This window comes from Pseudophryne corroboree, chromosome 12 (genome assembly GCF_028390025.1).
Source record: "Pseudophryne corroboree isolate aPseCor3 chromosome 12, aPseCor3.hap2, whole genome shotgun sequence".
Classification (NCBI taxonomy): Eukaryota; Metazoa; Chordata; class Amphibia; order Anura; family Myobatrachidae; genus Pseudophryne; species Pseudophryne corroboree.
Window position 1 is genome coordinate 135,810,480 of NC_086455.1, and position 13,572 is coordinate 135,824,051.

At 44.7% G+C, this 13,572-nt stretch overlaps 1 protein-coding gene across 3 annotated transcripts in view; it reads left to right on the plus strand.

The window, feature by feature from the left end:
- The window catches only part of DPH6 (diphthamine biosynthesis 6), a 153,061-nt gene that overhangs the window by 35,448 nt on the left and 104,041 nt on the right, over positions 1-13,572 (plus strand). For all 3 annotated transcript variants that reach the window (XM_063948057.1, XM_063948058.1, XM_063948059.1), the window contains exons 3-4: positions 600-694; positions 2,708-2,895. In XM_063948057.1, the coding sequence (XP_063804127.1) occupies positions 600-694; positions 2,708-2,895 (283 nt within the window). The remainder of the gene's footprint in view (positions 1-599; positions 695-2,707; positions 2,896-13,572) is intronic.

Consider the following 13,572-nt stretch of genomic DNA (forward strand, 5'->3'; position numbering starts at 1 on the left):
CGGCCAGCCACTCCCACGTTTCTCCAGCCACTCCTGCATTTTTACCAGGCACGCCTGCGTTTTTTTAGTTCACTCCCAGAAAATGCCCAGTTTCCGCCCAGAAACACCCACTTCCTGTCAATCACACTACGATCCCTCGAGCGATGAAAAAACGTCGCTCTAGCTTGTGTAAATCTACTAAGTTTTGTGATAAATAACTTACCGCTTGCGCGCTGCGTACCATGCGCATGCGCATTTTCCACCTAATTGCTGCATTGCGAAAAACGGCAACGAGCGAACAACTCGGAATGACCACCTGTGTTCCCATACATGATATGTTCTTTCACTTCAACTATCTATGTCAGGGGTTCTCAAACTCGGTCCTCAGGACCCCACACAGTGCATGTTTTGCAGGTAACCTAGCAGGTGCGCAGGTGTATTAATTACTCACTGACACATTTTAAAAGGTCCACAGGTGGAGCTAATTATTTCACTTTGATTCTGTGAGGAGACCTGCAAATCATGCACAGTGTGGGGTCCTGAGGACTGAGTTTGGGAACCTGTGATCTATGTCATTCTCCATACACTGTAACCATTGTGTGCTTGTATATACATTGCAGTGGTGGGAAGGACAGTTGCTACAACATGATGCAGTGTGTTTTGGCCGGTCATGAAATCGTGGCTCTGGCTAACCTGAAACCACCTGAGAGTACAGGTAAGACGATTGTAAAATAATCTCTTCCATTCTGGTGATAAGTAGTTGATTATAGTTCTTATTTCACTGTCACCCAGACATTATACATGTTCTAAGACCCTCATCCATGCTATGGCTTGTCTTAGGAAGAATCCTCTCATAAAATTTTTTTTACTTTCATGAACAATTTCTTCACACAAAAAAGTATAAAAGTAACTATGTGGTGTATGCTGTACCCCCTGCTGTCCTGGCATTTGATTGAAACGCTGGTGCCTTCCGGTGCTCCGAGCACCTTTAGAAGACCTGTTAAGTTTCAGCTACAGTCCTGCCCCTACCTATGCTGATTGGAGATGCTTCAAGCCATGTTCAGTAGAATTGCAGTAAGGACCTGCACATAGAGACTACACTAGTTGGATAGTAGAGGTGAGTGCTGTCATTGGGGCAGATGTATTACACCTGAAGAAGTGATAATTCAGTGATAAGTGGAAGGTGGTGACACACCAGCCAATCATTACAGGTTTGAAAAAGAACCGTTAGGAGCGGATTGCCTGGTGTGTTATCACCTTCCACTTCTCCAGGCTTAATATTAGCATTGAAGTAACATTTATAATTTGCATACTATAAAATTATACAGAGCAGCTGATTGGTTGCCATGGGCCACTTCTCCACTGGCTCGCTTCTCTACACTTTTCACTGCTATATGAATAGACCCCTTAGTACTTTACACTTTTGATTGAATCTGTGCTTAGTTCATTTATGTATCGGGCATCAGTTATTCTACATCAGTACGGGCAGTACGGATGGTGTAATGGATAGCATTACTGCCTCACAGCACTGAGGTCATGGGTTCAATTCCCACTATGGCACTACCTAGGGCCAGTTCCTTGTGTCACACACAGCTCTGTGTGAGCTTAGAAGCTGAGCTCCCTAACGACTGGTGTGCGTTAGCCTGGGTTTGCTGCATTACTCTTAACCTGTATCTGAATGTAGTAAAAGAGATGAGAACAGATCGATTTCAATTGTCCATATGGAGTTGGCATCCCATCGGGAGAAAGGAGAGAATCAAGATTAAGACAAGATAACGGACATTTGAGCCCACTTTTTGAGACTGAATTGGACTGAAACACTATAAATCCCGGCCAAAAGGGAATAGTGTAATTTTGTGGTATTCAAATCTCCATGTTATAGACTTTTTTCTGATCGCATACCAAGAGGGTGCGCACGGTTGCTTACTCTTGTTGCTACTACCTGTGCGGAGTTTGTATAGTCTCCCCGTACGTGCGTGGGTTTCCTCCAGGTACCCCAGTTTCCTCCCACAATCCAAAAATATACTGGTAGGTTAATTGGATCCCAACAAAAAATGAACCCTAGTATGAATGTGTGTACATGTGATAGGGAATATAGAATGTAAGCTCCACTGGGGCAGGGACTGATGTGAATGGGCAAATATTCTCTGTACAGCGCTGCGGAATATGTGTGCGCTATATAAATAACTGGTAACAAATAATAAATATAAAAATCTGTTAAAATAAAAGTCTAAAATACTGGATAGGATAGTGGTCTCTGAAGAAATTGGTCATGTTGGCATGTCAGGTATTCTGCACTAATCAACAATTGTAGCATGTTTTTATTAGAGTTGAGCGGGTTCGGTTTTACTCGGATTTACTCGGTTCTTAAAACGACATCTTATTGGCTCACGGATGTCATGTGTTTTGGATAGCCAATAGCCAATAGGAAAAATCCGGATAAAACCGAACTGGCGTTAAATCCGAACCCGCTCATCTCTAGTTTTTATATATATATACTTATTTTAATCTGCGCTATACACATTGCAGGCCATATTTATAGAACGATGTTTATGTATGGTACTGAATTAAACTGTCAGATTGTGTTAATTTCTCCTTATACACAGCTGTAAGTAAAAGTGTTTAATAGATATATACTATAAGCAGTTCTATGATTTGCCTATATGTCATCATAAAGGTTGAGCTCATTTTATCGTGACATTTATCCCATTTCATGTTCTCTCTGTAGACGATGAATTAGACAGCTATATGTACCAGACAGTTGGGTACCAGGCACTGGATCTTTACGCAGAGGCCATGGGTTTGCCCTTGTATCGTGCCACCCTCAGTGGCACAAGCCTTAGTATAGGAAGAGGATATTCCCCACAAGAAGGAGATGAGGTTGAGGATCTCTACCACCTACTGAAGCTCGTTAAGGTAAGTAATATAGTTGTGTTGTATCAGCCGTTTCAGTCACTAATTGTATCTGCCAGTTTACACAATCTGTAGTATGGCAATTTGTACACTACCAGTTTTTGTAAGAGTGATTATGTCATTAAATCAACACACAGAACTACCAACCTGTTTACATTATGCCACGCTGTTCTGTAGTGCCCCCAGTGCACATTATGCCAGACTGTACTGTTGTGCCCCCAGTACACATTATGCCAGACTGTACTGTTGTGCCCCCAGTACACATTATGCCAGACTGTACTGTTGTGCCCCCAGTACACATTATGCCAGACTGTACTGTTGTGCCCCAGTGCACATTATGCCAGACTGTACTGTTGTGCCCCCAGTGCACATTATGCCAGACTGTACTGTAGTGCCCCCAGTGCACATTATGCCAGACTGTACTGTAGTGCCCCCAGTACACATTATGCCAGACTGTACTGTTGTGCCCCCAGTGCACATTATGCCAGACTGTACTGTTGTGCCCCCAGTGCACATTATGCCAGACTGTACTGTTGTGCCCCCAGTGCACATTATGCCAGACTGTACTATTGTGCCCCCAGTGCACATTATGCCAGACTGTACTGTAGTGCCCCCAGTGCACATTATGCCAGACTGTACTGTTGTGCCCCCAGTACACATTATGCCAGACTGTACTGTAGTGCCCCCAGTACACATTATGCCAGACTGTACTGTTGTGCCCCAGTGCACATTATTCCAGACTGTACTGTTGTGCCCCCAGTGCACATTATGCCAGACTGTACTATAGTGCCCCCAGTACACATTATGCCAGACTGTACTGTTGTGCCCCAGTGCACATTATGCCAGACTGTACTGTTGTGCCCCCAGTGCACATTATGCCAGACTGTACTGTAGTGCCCCCAGTACACATTATGCCAGACTGTACTGTAGTGCCCCCAGTACACATTATGCCAGACTGTACTGTTGTGCCCCAGTGCACATTATGCCAGACTGTACTGTTGTGCCCCCAGTGTACATTATGCCAGACTGTACTGTAGTGCCCCCAGTACACATTATGCCAGATTGTAGTGTAGTGCCCCCAATGGACATTATGCCAGACTGTACTGTAGTGCCCCCAGTGCACATTATGCCAGATTGTAGTGTAGTGCCCCCAGTGGACATTATGCCAGACTGTACTGTTGTGCCCCCAGTGCACATTATGTCACACTACTGTAGTGCCCCCAGTGCACATTGGGGCAGATGTATTAAGCCTTGAGAAGTGATAAAGCAGTGATAAGTGGAAGGTGAATAACGCACCAGCCAATCAGCTCTAATATGTAAATTTACATATTGGAGCTGATTGGCTGGTGCATCATCACCTTGCACTTATCACTGCTTTATCACTTCTCCAGGTTTAATACATCTGCCCCATTATGTCACAATGTACTGTAGTGTCCCCAGTTCACATTATGCCACACTGTACTGTAGTGCCACCAGTTCACATTATACCTCATGCGGCCAATGCGGTCCTGACTTTGAATCACTCATGTACTAAGTAGTGTCCATCCGTCACTGCACATCTGTGGACCATTCACTGCACACTGGTGGAAAATAGTTGCTCTAGTGATTTGGGAAGATGTGAGGTTAATATTCTTCTTGAGAGAAGTGTGGAGAAGTAATCGTACTTGCCTACTCACCAGGATTGTCCGGAAGTTTACTTATTATTATTATTATTTTTTTTTTTTTTTTTTTTTGGGGGGGGGGGGGGTGATACCCTTGGCTCTCGGGAGTAAATCACCTTCCCTGAAGAAGTGGGTGGGACCTTGAGTCTATGATTTTCAGAGAAACACATCATCATGGCCCCATCCCCTGTGTAGCAGTGATTGTGCAGCATATGACGTGGTCATGGGGCCGCAATTTACTTTATCACAAAATTGGCTCTGAGGCATCTCATTAGTGATCTCACGGAGTGGAGGTCCAAAAAATAGGAAAGCAGAAGTTTTTTTGCAAAATCGTTTTTGGTCTTAGTTCATCTATCTGTGCTGAGTTTTTCCCCCTCCAATTTTAGTACAGGTTTCCCTTGGACGCTTGAATTTCTGCTATCTGCTCCAGTTTCCTTCCGCAGTGCAAAACAGTATGTCTTGTGACAAAATGGTGTTGTGTAGGGAGTAGGGTGTGAGCTCTGATGTGGCAGGAACTGATGCAAATGATTCAGTATTCTCTGTAATGTACTGTGGGGCAGATGTATTAACCTGGAGAAGGCATAAGGAAGTGATAAACCAGTGATATGTGCAAGGTGATAAATGCACCAGCCAATCAGATCCTAACTATTAATTTACATATTGGAGCTGATTGGCTAGTGCCTTTATCACCTTGCACATATCACTGGTTTATAACTTCCTTATGCCTTCTCCAGGTTAATACATCTGCCCCTGTGTAACATGGTGGCTCTATGCAAAAAAATAAATAAACATAAATGATGTTCGTAATAATAATCTACAATTTAATGGTGAACTACAGTACTGTGCAAAAGTTTTAGGCAGGTGTGGAAAAAATGCTACAAAGTCAGAATACGTTCAAAAATAGAAGTGTTTATTTGTATCAACTAACAAAATCAAAGTGAATGATAAGAGAAATCTAAATCAAATCAATATTTGGTGTGACCATCCTTTGCCTTCAAAACAGTATCAATTCTTCTAGGTAAACTCTTCAGTGTAAAGAAGAACAAGGAGTCCTGGACGTGATGATACGGCTCCCACAGAGCTCTGATCTCAACATCATTGAGTCTGTCTAGGATTACATGAAGAGACAGAAGGATTTGAGCAAGTCTACATCCACAGAAGATCTGTGGTTAGTTCTCCAAGATGTTTGGAACAACTTCCCTGCCGAGTTCCTTCAAAACCTGTACAAGTGTACCTAGAAGAATTGATGCTGTTTTGAAGGCAAAGGGTGGTCACACCTAATATTGATTAGATTTAGATTTCTCTTCTGTTTATTCATTTTAAATTTTGTTAATTGATAAAAATAAACTATTCAAACTTTTATTTTTTAAAGCATTCTTTGTAGCATTTTTTCCACACCTGTCTAAAACTTTTGTGCAGTACTGTATGTATAATATGATGATATTACTTGTTCATATCTGAAAATCAGTCTTCTAGTTTACTGGCATTCTAAGAGGAGTATTCACTTTCTGGCACTGTGCTGCCGGGAATTACTCCAATGCCTTCTGTGCGCATATCAGTCCGTTATGGGAGCCCCAACATTGCAGGTTTTCCTGTGCACTTCTATGGTGTATGATGCAAACTGAAACGCCACATCGCCTTCACTATGCTGAATTACATTTTCTCCTTAAAAGCCATTCTAAATGGGTGCCCACACATTAAGATCTGCCATTTTACCTTACTGCCAAATGCCTATTCCTGTCCAATTAGCTATAAACACGTGAGCTGCTTTACTATGGTACAAACTATCTGGCAGCTTGCATCATTTCCATGGGTATTGCTTCTATCATGCTGGAGTTTCTGGAGTCATTTATTCTGTAGTTACTGTCTAAGGATACTTAGGGGGGACTTCAAATGTTATCGCACCCCGATCTCCCGTCTAAAGCTGATCGTGCCCATTACACTCTGGCATAGGTGCGCAAAGCACCTAAATCTGACTAAAGTAATGGGCGCAAGCATGAAAAGACCCATTTGGGCACCCAAATGGGTCTCTTTACAGGCATTTCAGCTCCCTTCCCCCGGGGGTAGTGAGCTGAAATGAACTTGTTGCGCCCGTTGGCAGCAACATTAGAATAGCAGCCGGCGGGCAAGGCCGGTAGAGGGGGGAACATTTGAATCCTGCCCTTAATGTGCTGTAGACACCATTCTCTCTTTAGAATTCCTGTATACATGGAAATCCGTACTAGGGGCCAGATTGAGGTTTGTTAGCAAAGCAAAAAAGCACATAACTGAGCAAAACTATGTTGCATTGCAGGTGGGGCAGATGTATCATGTGCAGAGAGAGTTACATTTGGGTGTATTATATTGTTTCTGTGCAGGGTAAATACTGGCTGCTTTATTTTTAAACTGAAATTTAGATTTCAGTTTGAACACACCACACCCAAATTTTATCTCTCTCTGCACATGTGACATCTGCCCCACCTGCAGTGCAACATGGGGGGTAATTCTGATCTGATCACTAGGCAGCGATTTTTGCAGCTCTGCATTCAGATAGTCGCCGCCTACAGGGGGAGTGTATTTTCGCTGTGCAAGTGTGCGAACGCACGTGTAGCAGAGCTGCAGAAACTAATTTTGTGCAGTCTCTGCGCAGCCCAGGACTTACTCAGCCGCTGCAATCACATCAGCCTGCTCGGGACTGGATTTGACGTCAGACACCCACCCTTGGACACGCCTGCGTTTTTCCAGACATTCCCTGAAAATGGTCAGTTGACACCCACAAACGCCCTCTTCCTGTCAGTCTCCTTGCGAAGGCTCCTTGCGGATGGATCCTTCACACAAAACCGTCGTTGACCGGCGATCCCCGTTGCTCTATGCAATGCGCCAGCGCGCGGTGCATACGCATGCGTACTTAGTCCCTGATCGCCCTCTGTGCGAAAAGGCACAGCAGCGATCAGATGTGAATTACCCCCATGGTTTTGCTCAGTTGTGTGCTTTTTTGCTTTGCTAACAAACCTGAATCAGGCCCAAGTTGCGACATTCTTTAAATACTTTTGCATATAGGTGGTCATTCCGAGTTGATCGCAGCCAGCAACTTTTTGCTGCTGCTGCGATCAACTAGAACACGCCTATGGGGGAGTGTATTTTAGCTTAGCAGAGCTGCGATCGCTTGTGCCGCCCTGCTAAGCTAAAAAAATTTCAAGCAAAAGAAGACTAGGCCTATACCTACTTACCCTGGCGATGGATACAGCGATGATGGGCCCGGCTTTGGCGTCACACCTCCGCCCTCCGTTGTCCTTGACACGCCTGCGTTTCAGTCACCACTCTCCGAAAACGGCTCCAAACTGTCCGGATCCGCCCTGGAACGCCTTCTTCCTATCAATCTTCTTAGCGGTCGGCTCTGCGACCGCTTCCGTCAGTAGCCGCGACATCGCCGGGCAACGTCGTGCACGCACACTGCGGCCGCCGCGCATGCGCATTCCACACCTGTTCGCACCGCAGCGAAAAACCGCTGCGTGCGAACGGGTCGGAATGACCCCCATAGTGCAGACAATGTTGTCACACTAAGACCTTGCCTTCATTTTGCTTTATCAGCATTGCACTCATTAAAGTCACAGAAACATCAGAGACTACATCACTGTCCCCAGGGTCAGACCCACTAACCCAAAATGAAAACCAAATGACCACTAATTAATAGTAATGACTGCTAATCCCTTCCATAAAGGACGTGGTCCAATTGTTAAGTAGTAAGTAGCATGTTCAGAGCAAGCAATAAATGTTTCCAGTCCTGCTGCTTGCAGATGATCTGTGAATATACTGTTGCTACACACATTAATCAATCGTCATTTTAAGTTTGTTCTCATTAAGGTATGACGTGCGAGACTGGTTGCTGTGTAAGTGCCATTATTGGGTCACGCCTGGTGTTTTGCCACTAGTTCCTCCTTTACCCAGGATTCCTGTGCAGCCACATAAATGTATGCACAGGAAATTTCTGTATCTACCCTGGGTACGCAAAGCTTTATAAATGTACAAGGAGGGGATATCCGATTCTAGGAGATAAATACAAGTGTAGTGACAGGCACTGAAACAGAAAACAAAAGTTATATCTGCCCCTAGGAGCTTACAGTCTTTCTTTGTTCTGTAGGTGATTACGTAGCACACATGCCAACCTAGATTATGGTTTGCTTCAGAAAGGCCTAGTGCGAAAAGGGTTTCCAATCCTGCAACCTGCGTTGTTCTTCAGCTGAAACATTTCCCTGTGCAACATATCATTCAAACTGTGTGCTTGGGCATGGCACCAACAATATCATTTATTTATATTTAGAATTTTTTTTTTCTTTAATGTTCTGTAATGAAACTACCAGATTTTGCTAAAATACTTTGATTAAAAAGTTAATCACAACGCAAGAGCCTGATTCTGATGTACCCTAATTATCCTGCTTTGCTAGTCCATAAACAGTTGAAAACCTCAAGTTAAACTAACCCAACATAAGAGGTGCATGTAATACACAGATACAACAAATACACTGTAGGAACAGAGCTTCTCTAGCTGTTTTTATTGTATCACTTTTCTCTCTCGTTTAGTCCTCGTCCTATATGATAAAACTTATCCAGCAGTGCCCCCTGCTGCTTTCTAATAGTAATAGATTTATATCTGATTGCCTCTGATAATACTCTCTGTATCAGATAAAGATATCTGTATTGCTTCCATATATGCACAAAATAGCATTGCTGTTATTACAAGCCTATTGCCTTTGGGTTACAAAATGCTTTGCCACAGAGCTAGCAGCATTTGTGGACCATGGAACCAAAGGGAAGTCCAATTTAATATGTATACATAAGGGTATATTTACTAAGGGGTGAGTTTTTTTTCTTAGAAGTGGAGATATTGGTGGTCATTCCGAGTTGTTCGCTCGCTGCCGTTTTTAGCAGAATAGCGATCAGGCTAAAAATGGGCGATTCTGCGCATGCGTATGGGCCGCAGGGCGCACGCGCTAAGTATTTTCAAACAAAACTATGCAATTTTACAAAGGTCCGAGCTACGCTTTTCTGTCGCTCTGCTGATCGGTGAGTGATTGACAGGAAGTGGGTGTTTCTGGGCGGAAACTGAGCGTTTTCCGGGAGTGTGCTAAAAAATGCAGGAATGTCAGGCAAAAACGCAGGAGTGGCTGAGGAAACGGGGAAGTGGCTGGCCGAACGCAGGGCGTGTTTGTGATGTCAAACCAGGAACTAAACGGACTGAGCTGATCGTAATCTGTGAGTAGGTCTGGAGCTACTCAGAAACTGCAGGGAATTATTTAGTAGCAGTTCTGCTAATCTTTCGTTCGCAATTCTGCTAAGCTAAGATACACTCCCAGAGGGCGGCGGCCTAGCGTGTGCAATGCTGCTAAAAGCAGCTAGCGAGCGAACAACTCGGAATGAGGGCCATTGCCGATAGCAACCAATCAGATTCTAGCTATTTACTTCTAGAATCAGCTAATTAAATGTTAAGTGGAATCTGATTGATTGCTGTGGCAATATCTCCACTTGTAAAAAAACAAACCTGACACCTTAGTAAATATAGCCAATAGTTTGATAAACATGTGATGTTTAGTATAGTATGCTGCTGTATTAGTCCTTGTTCTAGAAAGGACCTGGTCTCTGAGTGTTTTTAAAGTTCATGTCCTTGGTCCCATTGGGAACTTTGTACTAGCCCACCAAAATGTTCTAGTTTAGTTCTGTGCTATAACTTGTCCAGTTGGTATTGAAATCCCAGCAGTCACTATCCTGACCGTCGGAATGCCGACAGTAGGTGATGGTCAAAATCCCGACGGATCCCGGTAAGTATTTTAACCCTAACCCACCCCTTCCACAGCCTAACCCTCCCCCTAGTGCCTAACCCTACCCCTAGACCCAGTACTTACCTGACCGCATCCCAACTTATCTTTGATGGCGTTAAACAGTATAGCTAAAGTATAGGTGTTGCTTTGAATGATGGTACGTAACATTTAAAGCTTGAGTACTTGAAATACCATGTTTAATTGTAAACCTTTCACTGAGCAGTTTCTGTCATGTCTGCGCATGTATTCGGCTATTTTCACGGCTTCATTTTTATTCTCTCTGGATCCTATCTTGAGTTTTAATTATTTTGCCTTGTCTTCAATGGCTACCATCTCCGCCACTACCTCTAATCTAATTCCGTCCTTTTCATTTCTGTTCTTTCCTTTCCTCTCTCTCATTATATTCTCACTCGGTTCTTTCCTCCTCCCTTTTTTCTCACCCCCCCCCCCCCCCCCCCCCCCCCCTCTTACTCTTTGGGATGAAATCACTAAATTAAAGTCTGGTTTAATTAAAATAGTGATGAATGCAGATTGCATGAAACACAGACAGTAAAATACAGCCACTTTCTGGCTAGGGAGAGACTATAATTACTAGAATTGAACGCCGGCCCGTGGACCGTCTTTTTCTCTTGACACTTACAGGAAATACACTATTAGTATTTCCTTTAAGGAAAAGATATGGAATTCAGCCAAGCTTTAACCGTGTCATTGCTGAGGGAATGGACAGTTGGCAGTGGAGGGTTAATTTCTGAGCAACTACACTTGTGCCGCAGAACTAGACATTAATCTGTAAAGAGGGGTTGTTGTCTCAGAGGGAACAAGCCCTTAATATGAGGTTTGGGCGGACCTCTCTTTTTCAAAAAGATTTTTATTTTTCATTTTATACTATAATACAGATACAGCCTCCCAAGGGCACAAATATAAATAACATTATAAAGCCAAAATAGGATCGATACTGTAGGTGTACCCCACTCTCTGGTATTTCAGCAGCAAATTCTTCTGAAAAGAAACTAGAACATTGGATAGATAATCCATTTCTAGGCTCTTTTTTACGCTTCCACTGGTCATTTATTTGGGTTAAATAGCAGCTGTTATTCTTGTTGTCAAACCCAATACCTTGAAGATGGCCCACTGATGGCTCATTTGATCTGCAGATATGTCTGCTAGTGTGTACCCAGCAATAGTAAAGATGCAGACCAGCACAGTGGCAAAGAAGTAAAACCGATCACTTGCAATATGCATTGTAAAGCACCAACTGGAAACTCTTTTCCAGAATTCTAAGGTCGTAATGTATCAAAAAAGGCATACAAATGAAAACATGTCAAATACAAATATTGAATACATACATAAAACTTTAGTTCATATGAACAAAAACCCCTCTAAAAGAGTAGGAGCCTAAATTTCTGTTAAAAAAAAGTCAATATTCTTAAATGGAATGAAATAAATGTAAAGTGCACTAGTTAACCTGCACTAGGTAATTACATATTTTGATGTGGTCAAACCCAGAAGAAAACGGCATTTATCTCACCGGTAATGTTGAGTCCGTGGTGGCATGAAGACCACAAAGAAATAAATTGGGAGCTGCCATACAGTATGTCTAGCTGGCTAGGGAAGCTGCACAATCCCAGCAGCAGTGGATGCTGAGGCTGGTTCTCTGTTGGACAGCGGCAACTGTGCTACTTTGTATGGTACAAATGACGGGGTTCTGCGTGTCAGCGGCGGCTGATGCTGGTTCTCTGTCACACAGTGGCAACCTGCTAATTAGTCGCACTGATCAAAGGCGTTTTGCATCTCAAACACTCTTAACGCCAGATCCAGCCCAAAGCAGTGTCCAGTACAGATTACATCTTTTCGGATCGCACTATGGGGGTCTGTTTACCGGGACGCAGTTAAAATGGCGCCGGGCGAGATCCTGAAGGATATAATACTGACCCCGGAATCCCGCCCGGCGGCCACAATCCCAGCGTCAGAATGCCGACAGAGGTGGGGTTCCCGGTATCAAAATACGGATGCCTGACATCCCAAACGAACTCTCAGCGGGATGTGGTGAGGGATGGGGGGGTTAGGTTTAGGCACTAGTAGGGTGGGTTAGGTACTGGCGGAGAGGGGGAGGTTTGGTTTATTCACGAAAGGCAGCGGGAAAGAGAGGGTTAGGGTTAGGCACCCCTGGGGAGGGTTAGGGTTAGGCACCCCTGGGGAGGGTTAGGGTTAGGCACCCCTGGGGAGGGTTAGGGTTAGGCACCCCTGGGGAGGGTTAGGTTTAGGCACCCCTAGGGAGGTTTAGGGTTATGCACCCCTAGGGAGGGTTAGGTTTAGGCACCCCTGGGGAGGGTTAGGGTTAGGCACCGCTAGGGAGGGTTAGGCACACCCGGGGAGGGTTAGGGTTAGGCACCGCTGGGGAGGGTTAGGTACACCCGGGGAGGGTTAGGGTTAGGCACCCCTGGGGAGGGTTAGGGTTAGGCACCCCTGGGGAGGGTTAGGGTTAGTCACCCCTGGGGGAGGGATTTGGGTTAGTCACCCCTGGGGAGGGTTAAGGTTAGGCACTCCTGGGGAGGGTTAGGGTTAGGCACCCCCCGGGGAAGGTTAGGGTTAGGCACTCCCCGGGGAGGGTTAGGGTTAGGCACCCCCCGCGGAGGGTTAGGGTTAGGCACCCCCCGGGAGGGTTTGGGTTAGGCATCCCCCGGGGGAGGGTTTGGGTTAGGCACCCCTGGGAAGGGTTAGGGTTAGGCACCCCCAGGGAGGGTTAGAGTTAGGCACTAACAAGAGAGGGTTGGGGTAGGGGACAGAGAAAGTTTAGGGTCTTACCTGTGGGACTGTCGGGATTTTAAAGGCCCGGGATGCCGATGTCGGTATTCTGATCATCTGCGCATATGTATGAGATAATGAATATGTACAACATACAGTATACTGAGAGAACCCATAAGAGTCACATTCCCCCCTTTTGGTTATCCTACACGTGACTCTTCTTGTGAAGCATAGCAACTTCTTTGAAAAGTGAATCCTTAGTAAACTCACCAATTGGTAGTGTGAATGTCACAAATCTGGACCAGAATGTCCCTTACCTAGATCGTTCTGATAAGTGTACCTTGCAGTGTTAGAACGAGCTGCTGGCGCTAGTTACAGGTGCAGGTATGCTGATGGGAGAGTCGCTAGTTTGGTCCCCAGCCGATCAGTAACCTTTACACATGCTGTAACATCATCCGGATGTCTTGTTTTGTTTGCAG